The 21,493-nt window shown below is 43.4% G+C and overlaps 4 protein-coding genes across 8 annotated transcripts in view; 3 read left to right on the plus strand and 1 right to left on the minus strand.

Moving 5' to 3' along the window:
* Positions 1 to 1,515: 1,515 nt before the first annotated feature.
* On the minus strand, positions 1,516 to 4,197 carry LOC141906869 (leucine-rich repeat-containing protein 58-like). Its single transcript, XM_074796316.1, has 4 exons — positions 3,594 to 4,197; positions 2,984 to 3,229; positions 2,747 to 2,904; positions 1,516 to 1,813 (listed from the first exon to the last, which is right to left on the minus strand). Exons 1-4 carry the CDS (start codon positions 4,088 to 4,090, stop codon positions 1,602 to 1,604), a joined length of 1,113 nt encoding a protein of 370 aa, XP_074652417.1. The 5' UTR covers positions 4,091 to 4,197; the 3' UTR covers positions 1,516 to 1,601.
* A 348-nt stretch (positions 4,198 to 4,545) lies between these two features.
* On the plus strand, positions 4,546 to 7,061 carry LOC141907357 (uncharacterized). Its single transcript, XM_074796970.1, has 3 exons — positions 4,546 to 4,599; positions 4,678 to 4,944; positions 5,933 to 7,061. Exons 2-3 carry the CDS (start codon positions 4,908 to 4,910, stop codon positions 6,964 to 6,966), a joined length of 1,071 nt encoding a protein of 356 aa, XP_074653071.1. The 5' UTR covers positions 4,546 to 4,599; positions 4,678 to 4,907; the 3' UTR covers positions 6,967 to 7,061.
* Positions 7,062 to 8,281: 1,220 nt separating this feature from the next.
* The window catches only part of LOC141907141 (uncharacterized), a 45,442-nt gene continuing 32,230 nt past the window's right edge, over positions 8,282 to 21,493 (plus strand). For all 3 annotated transcript variants that reach the window (XM_074796715.1, XM_074796717.1, XM_074796716.1), the window contains exons 1-2: positions 8,282 to 8,349; positions 9,141 to 9,365. In XM_074796715.1, the coding sequence (XP_074652816.1) occupies positions 9,209 to 9,365 (157 nt within the window). In that variant the 5' untranslated portion in view covers positions 8,282 to 8,349; positions 9,141 to 9,208. The remainder of the gene's footprint in view (positions 8,350 to 9,140; positions 9,366 to 21,493) is intronic.
* Positions 12,532 to 19,108, plus strand: LOC141907140 (uncharacterized). 3 transcript variants are annotated; one of them, XM_074796712.1, is made up of 3 exons: positions 12,532 to 12,976; positions 13,012 to 13,090; positions 14,955 to 19,108. In XM_074796712.1, the coding sequence occupies exon 3, from the start codon at positions 14,963 to 14,965 to the stop codon at positions 16,931 to 16,933; it is 1,971 nt and encodes a 656-aa protein (XP_074652813.1). In that variant the 5' UTR covers positions 12,532 to 12,976; positions 13,012 to 13,090; positions 14,955 to 14,962; the 3' UTR covers positions 16,934 to 19,108. The 3 variants fall into 3 exon arrangements, with proteins under 3 accessions (XP_074652813.1, XP_074652814.1, XP_074652815.1); XM_074796713.1 differs by lacking the exons at positions 12,532 to 12,976; positions 13,012 to 13,090 and adding an exon at positions 13,947 to 14,084; XM_074796714.1 differs by lacking the exons at positions 12,532 to 12,976; positions 13,012 to 13,090 and adding an exon at positions 14,785 to 14,803.

The following is a 21,493-nucleotide window of genomic DNA, read 5'->3' on the forward strand; positions in this document are numbered from 1 at the left end:
GTTCCGTTTGTTTTATGCAAAAAATCGAAATAATGACGTCGTATTGAAATCGATTATAGTTTGTATTTAATATATTTATGTAAAACGAGTTGAAAATAAAATGTTAGTTTAATGTATTTCAATGGGTTTCTTGTTTAACTGAATGGTTTGGAGTCGTTAGGCTTCAGCACTTTTCGGCACTTTTCTGGTGCGGCCCAAAATTGGGGGTAGGGGGCACTTTTCATCGTATTGCCTAATAGACATGGTAACACCACGTGATACGTGAAACGATCACAATAACAGACATGGATGGACTGGACCAGTGGACGGACTGGACCAGTGGACGGACTGGACCAGTACACGTGATATAACACTAAACTAACATCAAAAATCGTATTTAACATATTGAGATTTATCTTTAAAAATCTTTATCAAGAGAATGATTTTATTAGATAAAGCAATAGCGTTGATGAAATCGGCGATTGACACAAGTGACCGTCTAGTGGTGCCTCTTATGATAACACTAGCGGGAAAAACGTGAACTAACGTAATACTCGCTTACCACAAAGTCTTACAGTCGTGGTGGAATCCATGAAACTTCTTACAGGATTTAGTTCCACAGTGGAGAGTTTGCTATGTGGAATGAGAGTAATGGCCGTGTTTATAACCTATGTTAATTATCTCCCCGCAAAAATATGGAAAGAACTAAAGGAAGTTTTTGACAATCTGCTGCGGAGTGATCCGAGCCTGATGGCATGAACACTTTATTCTGAGAAATAATTATTGCAAAGAGTCACCAAAATAAAGTTCTCATTTAGAATTTAGGACAGGGCATAGTTTGTTAGAATCAGGCGCCAACAGGCCGGGTATCATACGTGATAAGTAAATTCATATTCTAGCGGTAAATATTTTAGTTCACAGAAATTCCGCTATCGTTATTCATAGGGGCAGCACTGAACGGTTGAGATTTAATACAGCCTCGCAAGTCTACTTTGGCATGTGAGGAATACTGCAACTTTTTTGGTCAGATTTCATACATTACTCAACAGTAGTTCATTTCAAATTCATAATTGTTTCAACTTTAAACTTTTATTTAAGGGGAATGTGCTTTTTAAATTGTTTTTCAACCCCTTTTGAATGAAACTCTTTGCTCGGCGAAAGTATTGCCATCCGGTAAAGCGGTAGACTCACATGCCACAGGAAGAATTTAAACAAAATCAATTTTAATCTCGAAATTTTCAGACCATAAACTATGATAATCAATACAGTTGTTTTCCTCAGATCTGACAGGACAAATAAATTCACTCTTATGCTGTCACTGCTTGGCTTTATATTGTTTGATCAACATCTACAATGTAGCTACATGTTTTTTTCTCTCCTCTCCCTTTCTCTCCTCTCTGTTGTTTCCTCTCCCCTCCCTCCCTTTCTCTCCTCTCTGTTGTTTCCTCTCCCCTCCCTCCCTCTCTTTTTCTCTGCCTTTCCCTCTCTCCTTCCTCTCCTCTCTCTCCCTCCCTCGAGCTGAATTCACATGAAACAAAAGAAAGAATTAGATATTTGAAGATGAACAGTTTATTATACAATACAATACAGCAGTCTCACAGCGCCCCCTTTTAACAGCAGTCTTAACCGAGTAAAACCTTCTTTAATTTCTTCCTAGCGATTTCATCTAAATCATCAGTCTCTGATTCGCTGCTGCTGCTACTGTTGCTATAGGCAACTGATGGTTTTTTAATAGTACACGTAACCGAGCAGAGATACTGTAACAATGGCAACCGATATTTACCGCAAAAATCAACGAATTTCACGTGTTCCACGTGTGATGAAAAATAAACACCTGAAATAATAATAACAATGATAAACACAGGGGGATACTCCAGTCCGGACCAGGGGATACTCCAGTCCGGAGCAGGGGGATACTCCAGTCCGGCCCAGGTGATACTCCAGTCCGAACCAGGGGGATACTCCAGTCCAGCCCAGGGGATACTCCAGTCCGGCCCAGGGGATACTCCAGTCCGGCCCAGGGGATACTCCGGTCCGGCCCAGGGGATACTCCGGTCCAGACCAGGGGGATACTCCAGTCCCGACCAGGGGATACTCCGGTCCGGACCAGGGGGATACTCCAGTCCCGACCAGGGGATACTCCAGTCCGGACCAGGGGGATACTCCAGTCCCGACCAGGGGATACTCCAGTCCGGACCAGGGGGATACTCCAGTCCCGACCAGGGGATACTCCAGTCCGGACCAGGGGGATACTCCAGTCCCGACCAGGGGGATACTGCGGTCCGGACCAGGAGGGGATACTCCAGTCCCGACCAGGGGATACTCCGGTCCAGACCAGGAGGGATACTGCGGTCCGGACCAGGGGGATACTCCAGTCCCGACCAGAAGATACTCCAGTCCGGCCCAGGGGATACTCCAGTCCGGCCCAGGGGATACTCCAGTCCCGACCAGGGGATACTCCAGTCCGGAGCAGGGGGATACTCCAGTCCGGCCCAGGTGATACTCCAGTCCGAACCAGGGGGATACTCCAGTCCAGCCCAGGGGATACTCCAGTCCGGCCCAGGGGATACTCCAGTCCCGACCAGGGGATACTCCAGTCCGGCCCAGGGGATACTCCAGTCCGGACCAGGGGGGATACTCCGGTCCGGACCAGGGGGATACTCCAGTCCCGACCAGGGGGATACTGCGGTCTGGACCCGGAGGGGATACTCCGGTCCGGACCAGGGGATACTCCGGTCCGATCTAGGGACAAGGGGGAGATACATACCTTTACACCTTGGATTCACACATCTTTGAGCTGATTTCAAATAATCTATTAAATTTCTCGGTAGATCAGCTGCTGTATATTGTATGTTATTAGTTTTAACAATGCGTCCGGCTAATTCTAACAATGACGGCATTTCAGGTGGAAGATCTCTTACAAACCTACAATATATATATATACATTTAACTGTAACACTGCAGCTCTCCACCAGGTGGCATAAGTGTGCAGTAGGATACTAACCTGACGACTAGAGGATTATTACGTAAACTGAGTTCTATTAAATCTAATGAAGCCACAGCTGGAGGAAGAGTTTGTAGTTGATTATTGTGTAGACTTAAAGAGCGTAGATTACGTAGATGAGATAGTGTTGTAGGTAGAGTCTGTATCGCGTTATCGCACAGTACCAGCGACTCCAGACACGACAGGTGACCTAATTCAGCCGGAACTTCTATCAATTCATTACCACCGACATATAGGTGGCGCAATCTGCAAATAAAAACAATATCTAATTCAAACCCTGCACACAGTAAGTTCCACACTAGATCCACAGTTTTAAGTCCACTTCCACAGTTTGAACAGGTTCCACAGTGAATGGCTCCACAGTTCTGTCCACGCCTGTATCCACAACTGTGAAACTTCCATATCTATACCACCAGGTTCCACAGTGGATAGATCCACTGTACCTCGTACTGGTCCTGTCTGTGTTAACAAGCCGACAAGTACTGAACTGATTTATAAACTGTAAGCCCAGTTTCAAAGTTTAACTCGACTTATCGGTGTAATTCAGATCCACTTTAGACCATGTAGAAGTGAGCGTGGATGATGTGGAACAATAGAGGTGGATACTTACAGAGATAGTTGATATATTTGACTAGGAATCTTCACTATCTTATTCGCTCCGAGATGAAGACATTTTAATGAACTCAATTCTAATATTTGAGGTGGAAATTCTGTAAAATTATTTCCGCCGAAATTCACGACTTCCAACGATTTCACGAGTCCGAATTGTTTCGGTAAACTGTCTAAAGTCAATCCGTTATTTTTAGCGATTAGAACTTTCAACTGATTCAATTTGACGAATTCATCCGTTAAATACGTGATACTATTATTACTGATATCTAGATACGTTAAATTGACGAATGAACCGATAAGTCCGGGTAACATGTTTAAATTGTTATGATTTAGTTTCAGATATTTCAATGTTTCTGATCGATGCTGATGTAACCACTGCGGGAAGCTGATCAGTTCTGTATACGATAAATCCTCTGTTTCATCCTCTTTCTCAATCCAGTAACTTTCCTCCATTGTTCGCGCCGTTTGTTTCACTTCACTAAAATCCGTCATCATTCGAGTAATTTATTTTTTGGGGGTCCGAAGTCCTGAATTGACGCGCTCAGCCCACTGATCATCTATACCCTACGTGATCAACATTCCCGGAAATTCCCACCACTTACTCACTAGGTCAAGGCAGCACGTCAATTCAATTTTAATTTATTCACAGCTGTTTGATAGAAATTGTATAATTGCATAAAAATCAACGGCTATAACTTAAAAAGCGATCTGAAACCCGTAGAAATCTACAAAAATAAAAACATAATTGTTTTCAACTCAATCCAATCACCACTTTATTGAAACAAATAAACTTTTTTTAAAATCTTTCCTTGTGAAAAAAAACAGACTGAAAATTACAACAACGATTTCTATTAAAAGAAAAACTATATTTAAAATATCTACAGGCACATAATCAAAACCTATATGTTTTTCAGTTTAGCAAAACATCACGAGATGGCAGCACCTATGGGTGAAATATCAATTCAAATTCATTTTTTTTATTTACAATCGCAGTGTGATGTAATGTAAGTGTTCTAAAGTTGAAATTTAACTCATATCGAAGGAATGTGTTTAAATCATTGTTTTTGTTTTTATTTTCTTAGAGAGGCAGGTGAGAAGTGATGATGAAGAGACCCCTTTTCGCTCCGTAACTCCTCCTGTCCAGCCCGGCCGCGCCAGCCAGGACCAGCAAGCAAGCAGCGGTCCAACACTAGCCTGGACAACCGGACCAGGTCCAGCACTAGCTGGACCAGGACCAGCAAGTCCAGCACCTGAGCACTAGCCCGGATCAGATCGATTCCACAATCTCAGATAATGATTAACAGTAAGAAGGATGATAACAGGTTTTAGACATCGACTGCGTAAAGCAGGTCAGTATCACCCACCCCACCCAAAATCCACCCCAACCAACCCCCGGCCCTACAGGTCAGTATCACCCACCCGACCCCACCCCCGGCCCTACAGGTCAGTATCACCCACCCCACCCAACCCCCGGCCCTACAGGTCAGTATCACCCACCCCACCCCACCCCACCTCCGGCCCTACAGGTCAGTATCACCCACCCTACCCAACCCAACCCAACCCAACCCCCGGCTCCACCGGTCAGTATCACCCACCCCTCCCCACCCCCGGCCCTACAGGTCGGTATCACCTGCGTCCCCCTCCCCCTGTTTATTTTACAGGTTGTTGTTTATTGTTTATTTTACAGGTTGTTGTTTACTGTTTATTTTACAGGTTGTTGTTTATTGTTTATTTTACAGGTTGTTGTTTATTGTTTATTTTACAGGTTGTTGTTTATTGTTTATTTTACAGGTTGTTGTTTACTGTTTATTTTACAGGTTGTTGTTTATTGTTTATTTTACAGGTTGTTGTTTATTGTTTATTTTACAGGTTGTTGTTTACTGTTTATTTTACAGGTTGTTGTTTACTGTTTATTTTACAGGTTGTTGTTTATTGTTTATTTTACAGGTTGTTGTTTATTGTTTATTTTACAGGTTGTTGTTTACTGTTTATTTTACAGGTTGTTGTTTACTGTTTATTTTACAGGTTGTTGTTTACTGTTTATTTTACAGGTTGTTGTTTACTGTTTATTTTACAGGTTGTTGTTTATTGTTTATTTTACAGGTTGTTGTTTATGGTTTATTTTACAGGTTGTTGTTTATTGTTTATTTTACAGGTTGTTGTTTATTGTTTATTTTACAGGTTGTTGTTTATTGTTTATTTTACAGGTTGTTGTTTACTGTTTATTTTACAGGTTGTTGTTTACTGTTTATTTTACAGGTTGTTGTTTACAGGTTGTTGTTTATTGTTTATTTTACAGGTTGTTGTTTATTTTACAGGTTGTTGTTTATTTTACAGGTTGTTGTTTACTGGTCATTGTTTCATTGATCGTGATTCGAAATCGTCCTCAGTTTATTCAAACACTCTTCAGATTTGCTGCCACTCCTTCGTATCCCGTAGTTACGATTGTTGCTGTTTTATGCGGAGCGCGGAGAATTCTCAGACATGTTTTGACGATGAATCTTCGTTCGGTTACTTCACGACTTCATCCGATTATAGATGGCGCTTTACGCCGAGGCCGGAGGTTGCTATTGGTACCGTTGCCACGGTATCGGTCGCTATGGAGAATGTCGACTGATATTGTGTTTTATTTCTCGATCGAACAATGTTTAAATTCAAACTTTGTTTCGTACGTGTGGATATTTTCGTTGCTAGGTAACGGGATAATCGTTGATTGCGTATTGTTGTATCGGGACGAGCGTAGATTGTTTCGGGTTATACCGGTAACCGCGGTGACAGCAATACTGGTTGTATTTATATTGATTAAAGCTGGATTGTTGTATTTAACATTAACCGTTTGTTTCTACGTCGCGTCTCAGGAGATCGCCGTTAATAGTTTCATATTGAAATTAAAATCGTTTGATTGTGATTGTTTCGAAGGTTTAGAGAAATTCTACGTTCGATTGTTACGATCGATGATTGTGTTTATGATGGGTATAGGGTGTATAGTGGTTCTGATAATACAGTCTAGTTTACCGAACCCTCTAACATCCTACGCTCCGGCCACTCTCATCGCATTCACTATCTGTTATCCCGCGTTCACCGAGGCAAAACGGGTTTCAAAAATATTACTATTTTATTTGAAACAGTTGAATTATTTTGCGAAAGCTTCGTTCGATGAGTTGTATAAATTAAACGATGTTTGCGCTGTTTGTTTATCGAGAATGAACTCAGCTCGTGTTACTGGTTGTAAACATTATTTTCATGGTAAATGTCTGGTGAGATGTATTAAGACTAATCCGACTTGTCCAATGTGTAAAACTTATCTCACTTTTTTACCACAGAGACCTAGACCTGGACATAGTTCTAGACCTAGTCCTAGTCCGTTCTAGACCTAGTCCTAGTCCGTTCTAGACCTAGACCTGGACATAGTTCTAGACCTAGTCCTAGTCCGTTCTAGACCTAGTCCTAGTCCGTTCTAGACCTAGTCCTAGTCCGTTCTAGACCTAGTCCTAGTCCGTTCTAGACCTAGTCCTAGTCCGTTCTAGACCTAGTCCTAGTCCGTTCTAGACCTAGTCCTAGTCCGTTCTAGACCTAGTCCTAGTCCGTTCTAGACCTAGTCCTAGTCCGTTCTAGACCTAGTCCTAGTCCGTTCTAGACCTAGTCCTAGTCCGTTCTAGACCTCGTCCGTTCTAGACCTAGTCCTAGTCCATTCTAGACCTAGTCCTAGTCCGTTCTGGACCTAGACCTGGACATAGTTCTAGACCTAGTCCTAGTCCGTTCTAGACCTAGTCCTAGTCCGTTCTAGACCTAGTCCGTTCTAGACCTAGTCCTAGTCCATTCTAGACCTAGTCCTAGTCCGTTCTGGACCTAGTCCTAGTCCATTCAAGACCGAGTCCTGGTCCATTCTAGACCGAGTCCTAGTCCGTTCTAGACCTAGTCCTAGTCCATTCAAGACCGAGTCCTGGTCCATTCTAGACCGAGTCCTAGTCCATTCAAGACCGAGTCCTGGTCCATTCTAGACCGAGTCCTAGTCCGTTCTAGACCTAGTCCTAGTCCATTCAAGACCGAGTCCTGGTCCATTCTAGACCGAGTCCTAGTCCATTCAAGACCGAGTCCTGGTCCATTCTAGACCTAGACAATGGAATAGGTTACCATTGATGAAACACTGTGAGTCCATGATGTAAAATCCCGTAATAAGATTAAAAATGAAAAACAAGTCTAAAATATTGCCTTAAACTAGTGGAGTTTATTTCAACTACAGGCTATCCTGTTATTTTCAGGAATACAGTCCCCTCACGTTGTTAAATACATGCTTAAAGAAACTTTTCAAACTATTTATTCTTAGTTTCAGATATTCAAGGATTTATTATTGTTTTGTTTTCTATTATTTGTATATATAGCTGTAAATGTTGTTGCAACCTCAGCGTCAGTCTTTAAGTTGTTTTGGTAAATAAATTAGCAGTTTGTTATGTTTTCTTCATTTCAAATAGTTCTTTTCTTTCTTTGGAAATTTTTTGGATCTGGAAATCTACAAAGTAAAATTTATTTTTTCAAAATCCTATAACATTTCATTAGGCCTGGATCTGGTTTGAATAAACCAGTTCTAACCTATAGATTGGAGCCACAGCTAGCTGCGGCAGGTGAGTACGGCGCTATCCGCGGTAAGCGAGTACGCAGCGCCCTCTCAGTGTGTACTACGGGAATTGTTTATTAATGGCCGCCGCGTTACAGTCCGATACACATTACTTGTAGACGTAATTAAGGACGAGCAGGTGAGTTTGAGTGGTCAGTGAGGCATCAGAACAACTCACTCTGATAACTACTGATCACTATTGATCAGTCTGCGGCCCAGACCACCACACAGTGCGTGACGGCGCTGGTCACCACTGCGCGTCCCCGGCCCCATCAACAACTCAACTCAACTGTTAGAATTCCGCTTTGGAAAAACAAATAAACATGGCGAAGTTCACTTTTTTTAGTTATCAGAGTAAAATAACAATTAAATGACAATTTAGAACTTACTGAATGAATATCAATAGCTATCCTGTGTGTGGCAACCACAATACTCCACCACCTGCCTCTAAAGTAAATAAAAACAATTCCCCCAGCCATCCCCCCCCCCCCCCGTGCATGCATGGTACAGACATGCACTATGCAGCAGGTTCATAGTTTTAACACAATTTATACAATAATAGTCTCAAGGCTTTTAACCCCGAGCCGCTTCAGTTTTAAGTAAAACATTTTTAATTCTTAAATAGATTTAATTCAGTTTCTCAAATCGTATGAAGTTGTTTGATTGATTAAAGGAACCTAATCTTCAATGGAGTTTATAGTCAGAACTCAGGCGGGGGGCCTCGTGTCGTTGAGTTCACGTCTGTGCGAGGCTTATTCTCTGCTGATTGTTGACTCGTTGCTAAGGGTAACCAGTCACACATAGGCCTATAGGCATACACTGTTGAAGTTGTAAGGAGAGTCACTGGTGGAAGTCGTTGTAAGGAGAGTCACTGGTGGAAGTCATTCTTTAGAGAGTCTATCGCTCATTTAGTACTGGTTTTATTTTCAGTAAACTGAACAAATTTCAAATCAATTTTGAGTCGAAGATAGAATTGTGTTTAATCGAATAAATAAAAGATGGCAGTACCGTTCTCGAATACGAAACTGAGAGTTCCGCGAGGATTTCAGAGTTTATTGGAGGGATTCGCTCGTGAAGTTCTTCGCAAACAACCCGAAGATATTTATACATTCGGAGCAGTCTATTTCGCTAATTTACTGAAAACAAGGGACGAAGGTAAGAGAATAATTTAACACCTATCACCCCTATTAGGCCTTTTTTGATAGCCTGGTTTACGGGAACCGCCTCCCGAAATAGTGCAGAAAAGTTAAATAAAAAGTCTTTTTTAGATTTTTATTCCCATCTGTGCAACAAATTCCGTGAAAAAACAAGCAAAAGAAATTGTTCACCTCCGCTGAATGAGAATCCTGGTTTGAATGATGAAAAAAGTGATAAACACGAGGTTCTTTTTTAATCACAGTGTGCAGAATTCAAACTTTCCAGGAATCATTTGTTTGGACATTATGTATATTGACAGTTCCCTCTTCCTTCTAAAAGTGATTTTATCTCAGTGAGGGAATTCTTTTTTAAATTTTCTCTGAAATGATATGGTGCCGTTTTTTTTTTTTGGCTTGTCTTGAGTAAGCAATTACATTCCTTCAAGAAAACAAATTTTAAAAATTTTTTGGTAGCTGATCAGCGGGGTCACGACCCCTGAACCCCCCCCCTGGATCTCGCGCTGTGATATCTGAAATTATATTTTTATAGGATCATATAAAGTCTAGCTATTATATAAAAGGATTATTGTCCAACATTCATCGTGAATGTTAGTTTTGTGTGTTTATCAATTTTGATTTAGTTTCTGGTTAGCCTATTCAGGACAGCGAGAGCTGCTATTAATAATTGTTTTCAGTTTATTGTTATCAGTTGAATTGGTTTTGAAATGTGTTGATAGATGGCGATACTGTCAGTCAGCAGTGTTTATCTGATTGCGAAGCTACAGGTCACATTTGTAAATACTGTTATATTCACCTCATATAAGTGCAGTTAGATAAGAGAATTTTATGATGATCACCACACAAACTGTGGTCTCAGGGGGCAGAGGGGAGAGGGGGAGAAGGGGGTTATCAATTCTACTGACATTTACTAGTAAACTATCTTATCATATGTAGTCAGTGTGTACAGTACGTTAGCTATTGAACCAATATATTACTTTTCCCTCTCTCTCCCTCTCTCTCTCTCTCTCTCCCTCTCTCTCTCTCCCTCTCTCTCTCTCTCTCTCTCTCTCTCTCTCTCTCTCTCTCTCTCTCTCTCTCTCTCTCTCCCTCTCTCCCTCTCTCCCTCTCTCTCTCCCTCCCTCCCTCCCTCCCTCCCTCCCTCCCTCTCTCCCTCTCCCTCCCCTCCCTCCCTCCCTCCCTCCCTCCCTCCCTCCCTCCCTCCCTCTCTCTCTCTCTCTCTCTCACTCACTCATCTCCCTACTGATATAATTAGTCACTATGAAGCATCCCATATATACACTGGAGATTCTTGACTCTTGAGTCAGTTTGAGTCAGTCAGACTCAATCATGCGTTATCTAAAATCAGTTAATATATAATTCACTGTAGCCTATGATCAATCCACTTTATCTAATTTACAATACTTTAATTATTGGGGCTGAAACTACTTAAACAGGGTCCAGTATCTCATACAATACCAGGACCTTTGTATATGACTTGTTCAAATGGTATTTATTTTATGCCTCGCCTTCACTGATATTTGACCCACTCTGTATTGACTTGTACCGTGTTTTTTGCCCCACTCTGTATTGACACATCAAATACTTGGATCCTGTAAATCTGTATAAACAATGTGACCTCGACCCGTTTAAACACGGTGACCTCTCGACCTCATTATCTACCACTATCATTATTCTGACTGTAATCAGTGTCAATAGCTTCACACAAAATACTGCAGTTCAATCCTCCCTCCCTTCTCTCCCTCCCTCCCTTCTCCCCCTCTCTCTCCCTCCCTCCCTCTCTCCCTCCCTTCTCCCCCTCCCTTCTCCCTCCCTCTCTCCCTCCCTTCTCCCCCTCCCTTTCCCCTCTCTCTCCCTCCCTCCCTCCCTCTCCCTCCCCCTCTCTCTCCCTCCCTTCTCTCCTCCCTCCCTCCCTTCTCCCCCCTCTCTCTCCCTCTCTCTGATCTCTTTGAAGTTGTTTGCTGGGTGGACATTAATCTGTTGTAGTTGTCAGTATCACAACTAATTACAGCCTAACATCAATCATTTGTAGACTTCCATATCATGTGACCTCCTGACTACCTCCTCTCATCCTGTAACCTCCTGACTACCTCCTCTCATCCCCTAACCCTCCTGACTACCTCCTCTCATCCCGTAACCTCCTGACTACCTCCTCTAATCCCCTAACCTCCTGACTTCCTCCTCTCATCCCCTTACCTCCTGACTACCTCCTCTCATCCCCTTACCTCCTGACTACCTCCTCTCATTCCCCTAACCTCTTGATTACCTCTCTCATCCCATAACCTCCTGACTACCTCCTTCTCATCCCTTACCTCCTGACTACCTCTCTCATCCCCTTACCTCCTGACTACCTCCTCTCATCCCCTTACCTCCTGACTACCTCCTCTCATCCCCTTACCTCCTGACTACCTCCTCTCATCCCTAACCTCTTGATAACCTCTCTCATCCCCAAATCTCAGTTTGGTTCTGTGTCTCATCCTGTGTTAATTTTAATTCAATTTCTCGTTAATTTGGTTTTGAAAAGTGTTAAAGCTTTTAAAGGATTAAATCTGAGGGATTTATTGATGTGAAATGCTCAGTAATTCCGTTACTAATCCCTAATAAACTAATCCTTCCTAGTCTTTCCTAATCCTTCTTAATCCGCTTGGCCTCGACTTCCTACTGATACAAGTTACACACTGCAGTACTGTCTTCATTATTGTCATTCATGTCCTCAAATCCATCACCTCCCTCCCTCTCCCTCCCTCCCTCCCTCCCCCACTCCCCTCCAGTTCTATGTTTAGTACATACACTCTGTGCACTGTGCTGTGGTATTTATATTATTTATTATGTAATAAAGGGAACTGTAATGTGTATATATATATATATATATATATATATATATATATATATATATATATATATATATATATATATATATATATATATATATATATATATATACTGTCTTAACTGCGGTGGTATATAAGATACTGTTAGTACAAGTGAACTGACCGCTCCTCTCTCCTCCTCCTCCTCCCTCCTCCCTCCCCTCTCAATCAGAACTGTATAAATATTGATAAAACTGACACTGACACACATCTATATTACTATCAAATAGTGTTATCTTTAATGGTTTTATACTGACTGGGTTGGTTTTATAATGGTTTTATACTGACTGGGTTCTAAGGAACCTGTTACAGAATTGTTGAAAATTTCTGTTAGATATTTTTGAAAAAGTTTGTTGATGACTTTTTTTTCGCTATATCGCTTTCGAGGCGCTGAGGTTTAAAGAATTAATTCAACCATTGAATAAAGTTTGTAAAGAATGAGGCTTAGACCGGAGTAGTTTACGCACAATACCAGACCAGCTCAGCTCCTATAGACTGAACACAGACTGTTACCAGACCTGTTCATGGTACTCAGGGACACACACGGGACAAACCAGGCTCTCCTATAGAGAGTACAACCAGGATACTATTAACACTGAGAGACCAGACCAGTCAGTGTATGAAACCCTGTATCAGTCAGCAGTGTTTGAAAAGTGTCAGGCCTGTTAATCAGTGAAACCAAACTATCTGCTATCTGCTATCTGTCTAACAGCTATTAGCTGTCGATTAGCTGTCTAGTTGCTGTCGATTAGCTGTCTAGTTGCTGTGCGGGTTCGTTGTGCGGGTTCGTTGTGCTGTCTATTTGGATATTACACCACAGATTGATTGCAGTCATCATCATCATTAATATTCAAAGGTATTTTATATTTTTTATTCATTTATTCCAAGTTTTAATAATTCCAGTATTCAAAATGCCTGTGTGCGTGCGTGTATATATTATTATACGCTGTATTGTATGTGTATTATAGAATAACTGAGAGGTGCAAGAGAGGGAGGAGGCATCTTATTATATTATACATCACTGTCCTAAATATGGAACAATACCCGTAGATATAGGATCGGAAAGAGTTGATATAAAGTTCATCACTATGTGTTAGTAGAGTCTACGAGATCTCCGAGAGAGATCTCCATACAGCAGCAGCAGCAGCAGCAGCAGCAGCAGCAGCAGCAGCAGCAGCAGCAGCACAGCAGCTAGAATACAATATACATGACATTCTGATTTATAATTTGTACAGAAATGTACACTGCTCACTTGCCAGGGTTTCATTCTACTAATTAGCCCCTGTAGACTGAGTGTATATCGCTGCAATAATTAGTAATGATGATAATAGCTGATTGCGGCGTCAGACACAGACAATAAATAGTTCAACAAATATCTCTCCAACGCGATGATAAAATTGAGTCAACACAAAAAAAAATCAATGTCTAGAATTTCAGATATAAATCAGTGATAAACATTATCAGTGTTTGTGAGAGAGAGAGAGAGATTAGTCATTATATAGTGACGTCCTATAGTAAAGTACACCTACTGACTACACGTGAACTACACAGGCCTCTTAGTACTGACTCAGTATATCAGTACAGCTGTCTGGAAATCATCCTTCAATACCAGCAACACTACTACTAGCTGCTGCTGCTGCTGCTGCTGCTGCTGCTGCTGCTACCATCACATCTCTTCGCTGCCTCTCTCAGCTAAAACAGGGCGTGTTCATCACACTCTATACTCAAACACCACCACGCTGCCTCCCGATAGGATTATCAGATTATCTCGAAATAATTTGGATTATCCTCAGTTACTGGAAGGATTATCACAAGGATTTAATATTGAATATCTATTTTAATATTTACTGGTAAGATATAAAATAAGGTTTTCACTGTTCTATGTAGTGTATCACAGGCATTTTGAATATTTTACTTAAGGCCAGAGATGATTTGAATACCGGTATATATTGACTGTGTGATATTGTAGTAACACTCAGTTCGTAGACTTAGTTCCTGGTCTCAGTTTCCGGACTCAGTTCCCGGACTCAGTTCCTGGTCTCAGTTTCCGGTCTCAGTTTCCGGGCTCAGTTCCTGGACTCAGTTCCTGGACTCAGTTCCTGGACTCAGTTCCTGGACTCAGTTCCTGGACTCAGTTCCTGGACTCAGTTCCTGGACTCGTTCCTGGACTCAGTTTCCGGACTCAGTTTCCGGGCTCAGTTTCCGGACTCAGTTTCCACTCAGTTCCCGGACTCAGTGCCCGGACTCAGTTCCCAGACTCAGTTTCCGGGCTCAGTTCCTGGACTCAGTTCCTGGACTCAGTTCCTGGACTCAGTTCCTGGACTCAGTTCAATTGACTTGTTTAGTAATGAATGTTTTTGATGATAGAAATCATTTTCACAATGAAAAAATATCAGAAATACAATGCGTATGTAGAGGATATTTTATATCAACTAGGAGCGCCATCTAGTGACTGGTACGCCATCTAGTGACTGGTACGCCATCTAGTGACTGGTACGCCATCTAGTGACTGGTACGCCATCTAACGACTGGTACGCCATCTAGTGACTGGTATGCCATCTAGTGACTGGTACGCCATCTAGGCTCTGGTGCAACACTTAGTTACGAGTGCACCATCTGTGGCAACTGATGATCTACTGTTGCGCGAGTGCGCCATCTAGTGATGAATACGCCATCTATAGAGTGATGAATAAGTGAATTGTTATTTTCGTATATTTCAGGTTGAACAATGGGTTGTCGTCAGAGCCACGAGAAAGAGGATTTACCGGATCATTTAAATCCACCTCTCGATCCACCACCGCATAATGATCAAAACTCGGTGAATAAAATCAAACAAGTCGATAATATCGAAACAGCCAGTATCGGTATGGACGCTGATTTACCTTATATGGATGATAACGAAGGAACTCCGGACCCGGAGAAAAAACTGACAGAAGATGAAACAAAAACAGATGAATTCGTTCCTCCGAGTGAACCGATAGTGATTAAAGAGGAAAAAACTGAGAGTGAAACAACACAGGTGATAACAGAGACTGACGACAACGTCGAGAGAGAACGAGTTATAGTTCAAAAACAAACCAGAACTATTAGAGAAGAGGTACATATCGTAAAGGAAGGTGATGAGGAAAATGAGGAGAACGACGATGAACCGGTTCAAATAGAACAAGTTCGATTAGTTCATAAAACAACTACAACAGTCGTAGAACCGATTCCTGCGGAGGAGCTTTTAGCTAAACAACAACAGGCTGCAGCGGAGCATGAGGTCGCTACTGATACTGAAATTATAACTCAACAACAGGTCGAAGAGGTAGAGACTGTCCCGGAACCGGTCCAAGAGGTTGAGTCCGTTCCTGAACCAGTCCAAGAGGTTGAGTCCGTTCCTGAACCAGTCCAAGAAGTTGAGATTGAACCGGAACCAGTCCAAGATGAAATAAAAGCAGAACCGGTTATCGCGGTAGAATGTAGCCCTGAACCAGTACCTGAACCAGCAGCTATAATTACTACTCCTGTTGAAGAAGTTGAAGTTCAAGGTTTACCTGATCCAGAACCATTATCAGAACCATGTATGGATGGTTCTACAGAACACATAGAAATCAAACACGAATTAGAACAATTCAAACTGGAAGAATCAGCCCCAGTTGAAGAGGCTGCCCCAGTTGTGGAATCTACCCCAGTTGAGGAAGAACCAGTCCCAGTTGAAGAGGCTGCCCCAGTTGTGGAATCTACCCCAGTTGAGGAAGAACCAGTCCCAGTTGAAGAGGCTGCCCAAATTGTGGAATCTATCCCAGTTGAGGAGGAACCAGCCCCAGTTGAAGAGGCTACCCCAGCCCCAATTGTGGAATCTATCCCAGTTGAGGAGGAACCAGCCCCAGTTGAAGAGGCTGCTCCAGTTGAGGAACCAGCCCCAGTTGAAGAGGAGCCAACCCCAGATGAGGAGGAACCAGCCCCAGTTGAGGTGGAACCAGCCACAGTTGAAGAGCCAGCACCAGTTGTGGAATCTGCCACAGTTGAGGAGGAACCAACCCGAATTGAGGAGGCAGCCCCAGTTGAGGAATCTGCTTTAGTTGAGGAGGAACCAGCCACAGTTGAGGAGGAACCAGCCCCAGTTGTGGAGGCAGCCCCAGTTGAGGAATCTGCTTTAGTTGATCAGGAACCAGCCACAGTTGAAGAACCAGCCCCAGTTGAGGAGGAACCAGCCCCAGTTGCGGAGGAACCAGCCACAGTTGAAGAACCAGCCCCAGTTGAGGAGGAACCAGCCCCAGTTGAGGAGGAACCAGCCCCAGTTGCGGAGGAACCAGCCCCAGTTGAAGAACCAGCCCCAGTTGAAGAACCAGCCCCAGTTGAGGAGGAACCAGCCCCAGTTGAGGAATCTGCCCTGGTTGAAGAACCAACTCCAGTTGAAGAGGCAGCCCCAGTTGAAGAGACACCAACTCCAGCTGAGGAACCAGCCCCAGTCGATGAACCAGCCCCACCAGCCCCAGTCGAAGAACCATGTGATATAGTTGCAGATGAACCAATAATAGAAGATGAATTAGAACCGGCAGTTGATGAGAAGAATGAACCATTAGAACCACACGACGATATCATCGATAAAAACCAGGTGAATGGTCACCACGACGATATTCCCGTTACCAAGCAACCACCTGCACATGACGACCAACAATCAGAGCCCTCTATTGATCAACAAGCAGTCGAATAAAAACAAAAAACAGCTTCCAATCAAACTATAAATTCAGTTTATTATTTGTTCGTACTCGAGTTATATGCAAATTAACCAGACATAATTTGCATATTTGTGCGTGATTTATTTCGCAGTAACCATGGAAACTGAGATATATATATATTTAGACAGACTATCCGATATCTCTATGCAACAGCGAGAATGAGGCTAATGTCGGACAAACACGTGATTCAAACTGCTGCTGCCATCTACTGGTGATTCAGTGAACTAATCGAATAACGATCGGACCACCGTATAAATGAATGGTGCTGCCACCTATAGTGCTAACTGAACGGTGCTGCCACCTAGCGGGCTAAACGAGCGGATCCATGCAGCGATTAATCAGTGATTTATGTACATATGGTGCTGCCATCTATATCGGGATTATTTAACTAACAGTATAATGATATATATATATATATATATATATATATGTAGTGACACCTGGTGGTTACCATGAGAACTACAGTGTAATTAATCTTATTGATATCAGAAATCATTCATATTTTGTAAATAGAAATTTGTAAACTACCTGCGGCGAGTGAGTAGTCACATGCCACAGGTTGTCATGGTTATAATTAATGGTCCTTGTTGGGATAGATATCTAATTATTTCAAATGAGCAAGAACTAGAATTATTGTTACTAGTTCTGCATCACCATGATACCCACTGTGGTGCGCACCTGCATGATACCCACTGTGGTGCACACCTGCATGATACCCACTGTGGTGCACACCTGCATGATACCCACTGTGGTGCGCACCTGCATGATACCCACTGTGGTGCGCACCTGCATGATACCCACTGTGGTGCACACCTGCATGATACCCACTGTGGTGCGCACCTGCACGATACCCACTGTGGTGCGCACCTGCCTTGTGTGGTGCATACCTACGCCGTGTGGTATGTATCTGTGTGGTGTGGTGTGTATCTGCATGGTGTGGCGCGTACCTGCACCAGGTGGTGTGTACCTGCATGGTGTGGTATGTATCTGCGCCGTGTGGTGCGTACCTACGCTGTGTGGTGCGTACCTGTCGGAATGGAATGTATCTGCGCATTGTGGCGCGTACCTGCACCAGGTGGTGTGTACCTGCATGGTGTGGTATGTATCTGCGTGGTGTGGTGCGTAGGTTTTGATTGACAGTCAGTTTTATAACAGGTTGTTTTTTTTTTCAAGGTTATTTTTTGCTGGAATATTTTTGGATGAATTCTAATGTTGTTCATATGTTAAACACATGTGAAGCTGATATCAAACTAAACTTCCTCATTCTTTATATAAACATTACTGTTTTTAATTTTTATATGAAACAGCCTCTATTGCCAGGGCTGCCTCAGACAGCCTCTATTGCCAGGGCTGCCTCAGACAGCCTCTATTGCCAGGGCTGCCTCAGACAGCCTCTATTGCCAGGGCTGCCTCAGACAGCCTCTATTGCCAGGGCTGCCTCAGACAGCCTCTATTGCCAGGGCTGCCTCAGACAGCCTCTATTGCCAGGGCTGCCTCAGACAGCCTCTATTGCCAGGGCTGCCTCGCACACACATAAAGCAAGTCGTAATATTTTTATAGTCTTAGTTCAAACAAAAAGCGTTTAGTATTTTTTCGATATGAATATTTTATAGTTTCATACGTCAAACAGTAATGATTTTATATACACCCCTCCTCCCCCCTCACCCGGCTCCCCCCTCACCCGGCTCCCCCTCCCCCGCGCTCCATTCTACTATTACTAGTTCTGATCCCCACCTCCCCCTCCCCTCCGAATGATTATTTCTGATATAAAATGGTTTTGTTATCTCTCAGATGAATCCAATTTACTGCATGTTTTATTCATCAATATATATATATATATATATACATACATATATATCTGTGTCAGACTGTAGTAGTTCCAAGTTTCTCCTATAGACGTCACCACCGAATCAATCGATCATTGATCGTCTATTGATCATTTGTAATCTATAATAAATGCTCATTAAGTGTTGATTATTAGTGATCCATTGTGATTATTAGAGATTATTGAAATGTAACATTTGTAAAATATGATTGTACAGGCTTTTGATGTATAACTGAGCCCCAGTGGTCACTGCCCCCTAGTGGCTGACCCCCTCGCTACTCTGAAGTGATCATGTGACTAAAAATAATTCTTTCTTTTCTATGAATGATTTGTTGTGTTTGTGGTTTTTATTGATGAGGATGGACCCCGGACTGACAGACAGACAGGTGGACCCGAGACTGACAGACAGATTGACCCGGACAGACAGACAGACAGGTGGACCCCGGACTGACAGACAGACAGGTGGACCCGGACTGACAGACAGACAGACAGACAGGTGGACCCCGGACTGACAGACATGTGGACCCCGGACTGACAGACATGTGAACCCCGGACTGACAGACATGTGGACCCCGGACTGACTGTGTGTGACAGATTCTGTAGTCCCTGGCAGCTGAGGATCATACTTGCAGTTAACCTCACAGGACAAACTGGCACAAATGGTGAGGGGGGTTTAGAGGGCTGTATTTGACTGGAGGGTGAGGGGGGTTTAGAGGGCTGTATTTGACTGGAGGGTGAGGGGGGTTTAGAGGGCTGTATTTGACTGGAGGGTGAGGGGGGTTTAGAGGGCTGTATTTGACTGGAGGGTGAGGGGGGTTTAGAGGGCTGTATTTGACTGGAGGGTGAGGGGGGTTTAGAGGGCTGTATTTGACTGGAGGGTGAGGGGGGTTTAGAGGGCTGTATTTGACTGGAGGGTGAGGGGGGTTTAGAGGGCTGTATTTGACTGGAGGGTGAGGGGGGTTTAGAGGGCTGTATTTGACTGGAGGGTGAGGGGGGTTTAGAGGGCTGTATTTGACTGGAGGGTGAGGGGGGTTTAGAGGGCTGTATTTGACTGGAGGGTGAGGGGGGTTTAGAGGGCTGTATTTGACTGGAGGGTGAGGGGGGTTTAGAGGGCTGTATTTGACTGGAGGGTGAGGGGGGTTTAGAGGGCTGTATTTGACTGGAGGGTGAGGGGGGTTTAGAGGGCTGTATTTGACTGGGGGGTGAGGGGGGTTTAGAGGGCTGTATTTGACTGGAGGGTGAGGGGGGTTTAGAGGGCTGTATTTGACTGGAGGGTGAGGGGGGTTTAGAGGGCTGTATTTGACTGGAGGGTGAGGGGGGTTTAGAGGGCTGTATTTGACTGGAGGGTGAGGGGGGTTTAGAGGGCTGTATTTGACTGGAGGGTGAGGGGGGTTTAGAGGGCTGTATTTGACTGGAGGGTGAGGGGGGTTTAGAGGGCTGTATTTGACTGGAGGGTGAGGGGGGTTTAGAGGGCTGTATTTGACTGGAGGGTGAGGGGGGTTTAGAGGGCTGTATATATGGTGTATAAGAGATACAGACATTCCTCATATATGACTAACTGTTACTGTTACTGTTAATGTTACTGTGTGCGGCACCAGCACGAGCAGCTACTGAGCTGGATAAAACCTCACGAGCAGCTACTGAGCTGGATAAAACCTCATGAGCAGCTACTGAGCTGGATAAAACCTCACGAGCCGTTACTGAGCTGGATAAAACCTCACGAGCAGCTACTGAGCTGGATAAAACCTCACGAGCAGCTACTGAGCTGGATAAAACCTCACGAGCAGCTACTGAGCTGGATAAAACCTCACGAGCAGCTACTGAGCTGGATAAAACCTCACGAGCAGCTACTGAGCTGGATAAAACCTCACGAGCAGAAGAACCATTTATTACATAACTCCTTACTAAAAATATACATTCAACATCAAATTCCTGAGAGGACAAGATATTCCTGAGAAGAGTTTAATATCTCTCTCTCTTTTTTCCCCTCCTCGCTCTCCTCCTCACTCCCCTTCTCGCTCTCCTCATTCTCCTCCTCGCTCTCCTCACTCTCCTCCTCGCTCTCCTCACTCCCCTCATTCTCCTCACTCTCCTCCTCGCTCTCCTCCTCACTCCCCTTCTCGCTCTCCTCATTCTCCTCCTCGCTCTCCTCACTCTCATCCTCACTCTCCTCCCATCCTCACTCTCATCCTCACTCTCCTCACTCTCATTCTCCTCACTCTCCTCCTCGCTCTCCTCCTAGCTCTCCTCCTCGCTCTCCTCCTCGCTCTCCTCCTCTGATCTCTCTCTGCTGTCTATAAACAGATGTGTGCTGTGTGTAGTGTGAAATCAGACGTCAGTAATAGATGACTCAGTTTCCATGGAGATTGCATTTTTACTGTCACTAATGTATCAGTTAGTGTTCACGTTTATTCACAGATGGCAGCACTGTCTAGATGGCGAACGTCAGTCTCATTATTTATGATGAATGGATATAAAACCTCGATCAATATGAAATAAATGACACAGAATTTGATACTTTAATTGTATTTAAAAGTTTTTATTAAATTTAATTGATTGAATAGTTTCATAGATTTATAATAAAGTTTGGACCAATTTTTAAAAGCAAAAACTGTGAGACGATCTCTGATATTTCCCTTAAACATTCCTTGCATAGTGTTTATTAGAACATTCTTCTGCTGTATTTCAACCTCAAACAACATCCAAATAT

Source organism: Tubulanus polymorphus, chromosome 6 (assembly GCF_964204645.1).
Source record: "Tubulanus polymorphus chromosome 6, tnTubPoly1.2, whole genome shotgun sequence".
In the NCBI taxonomy this organism is placed as follows: Eukaryota; Metazoa; Nemertea; class Palaeonemertea; order Tubulaniformes; family Tubulanidae; genus Tubulanus; species Tubulanus polymorphus.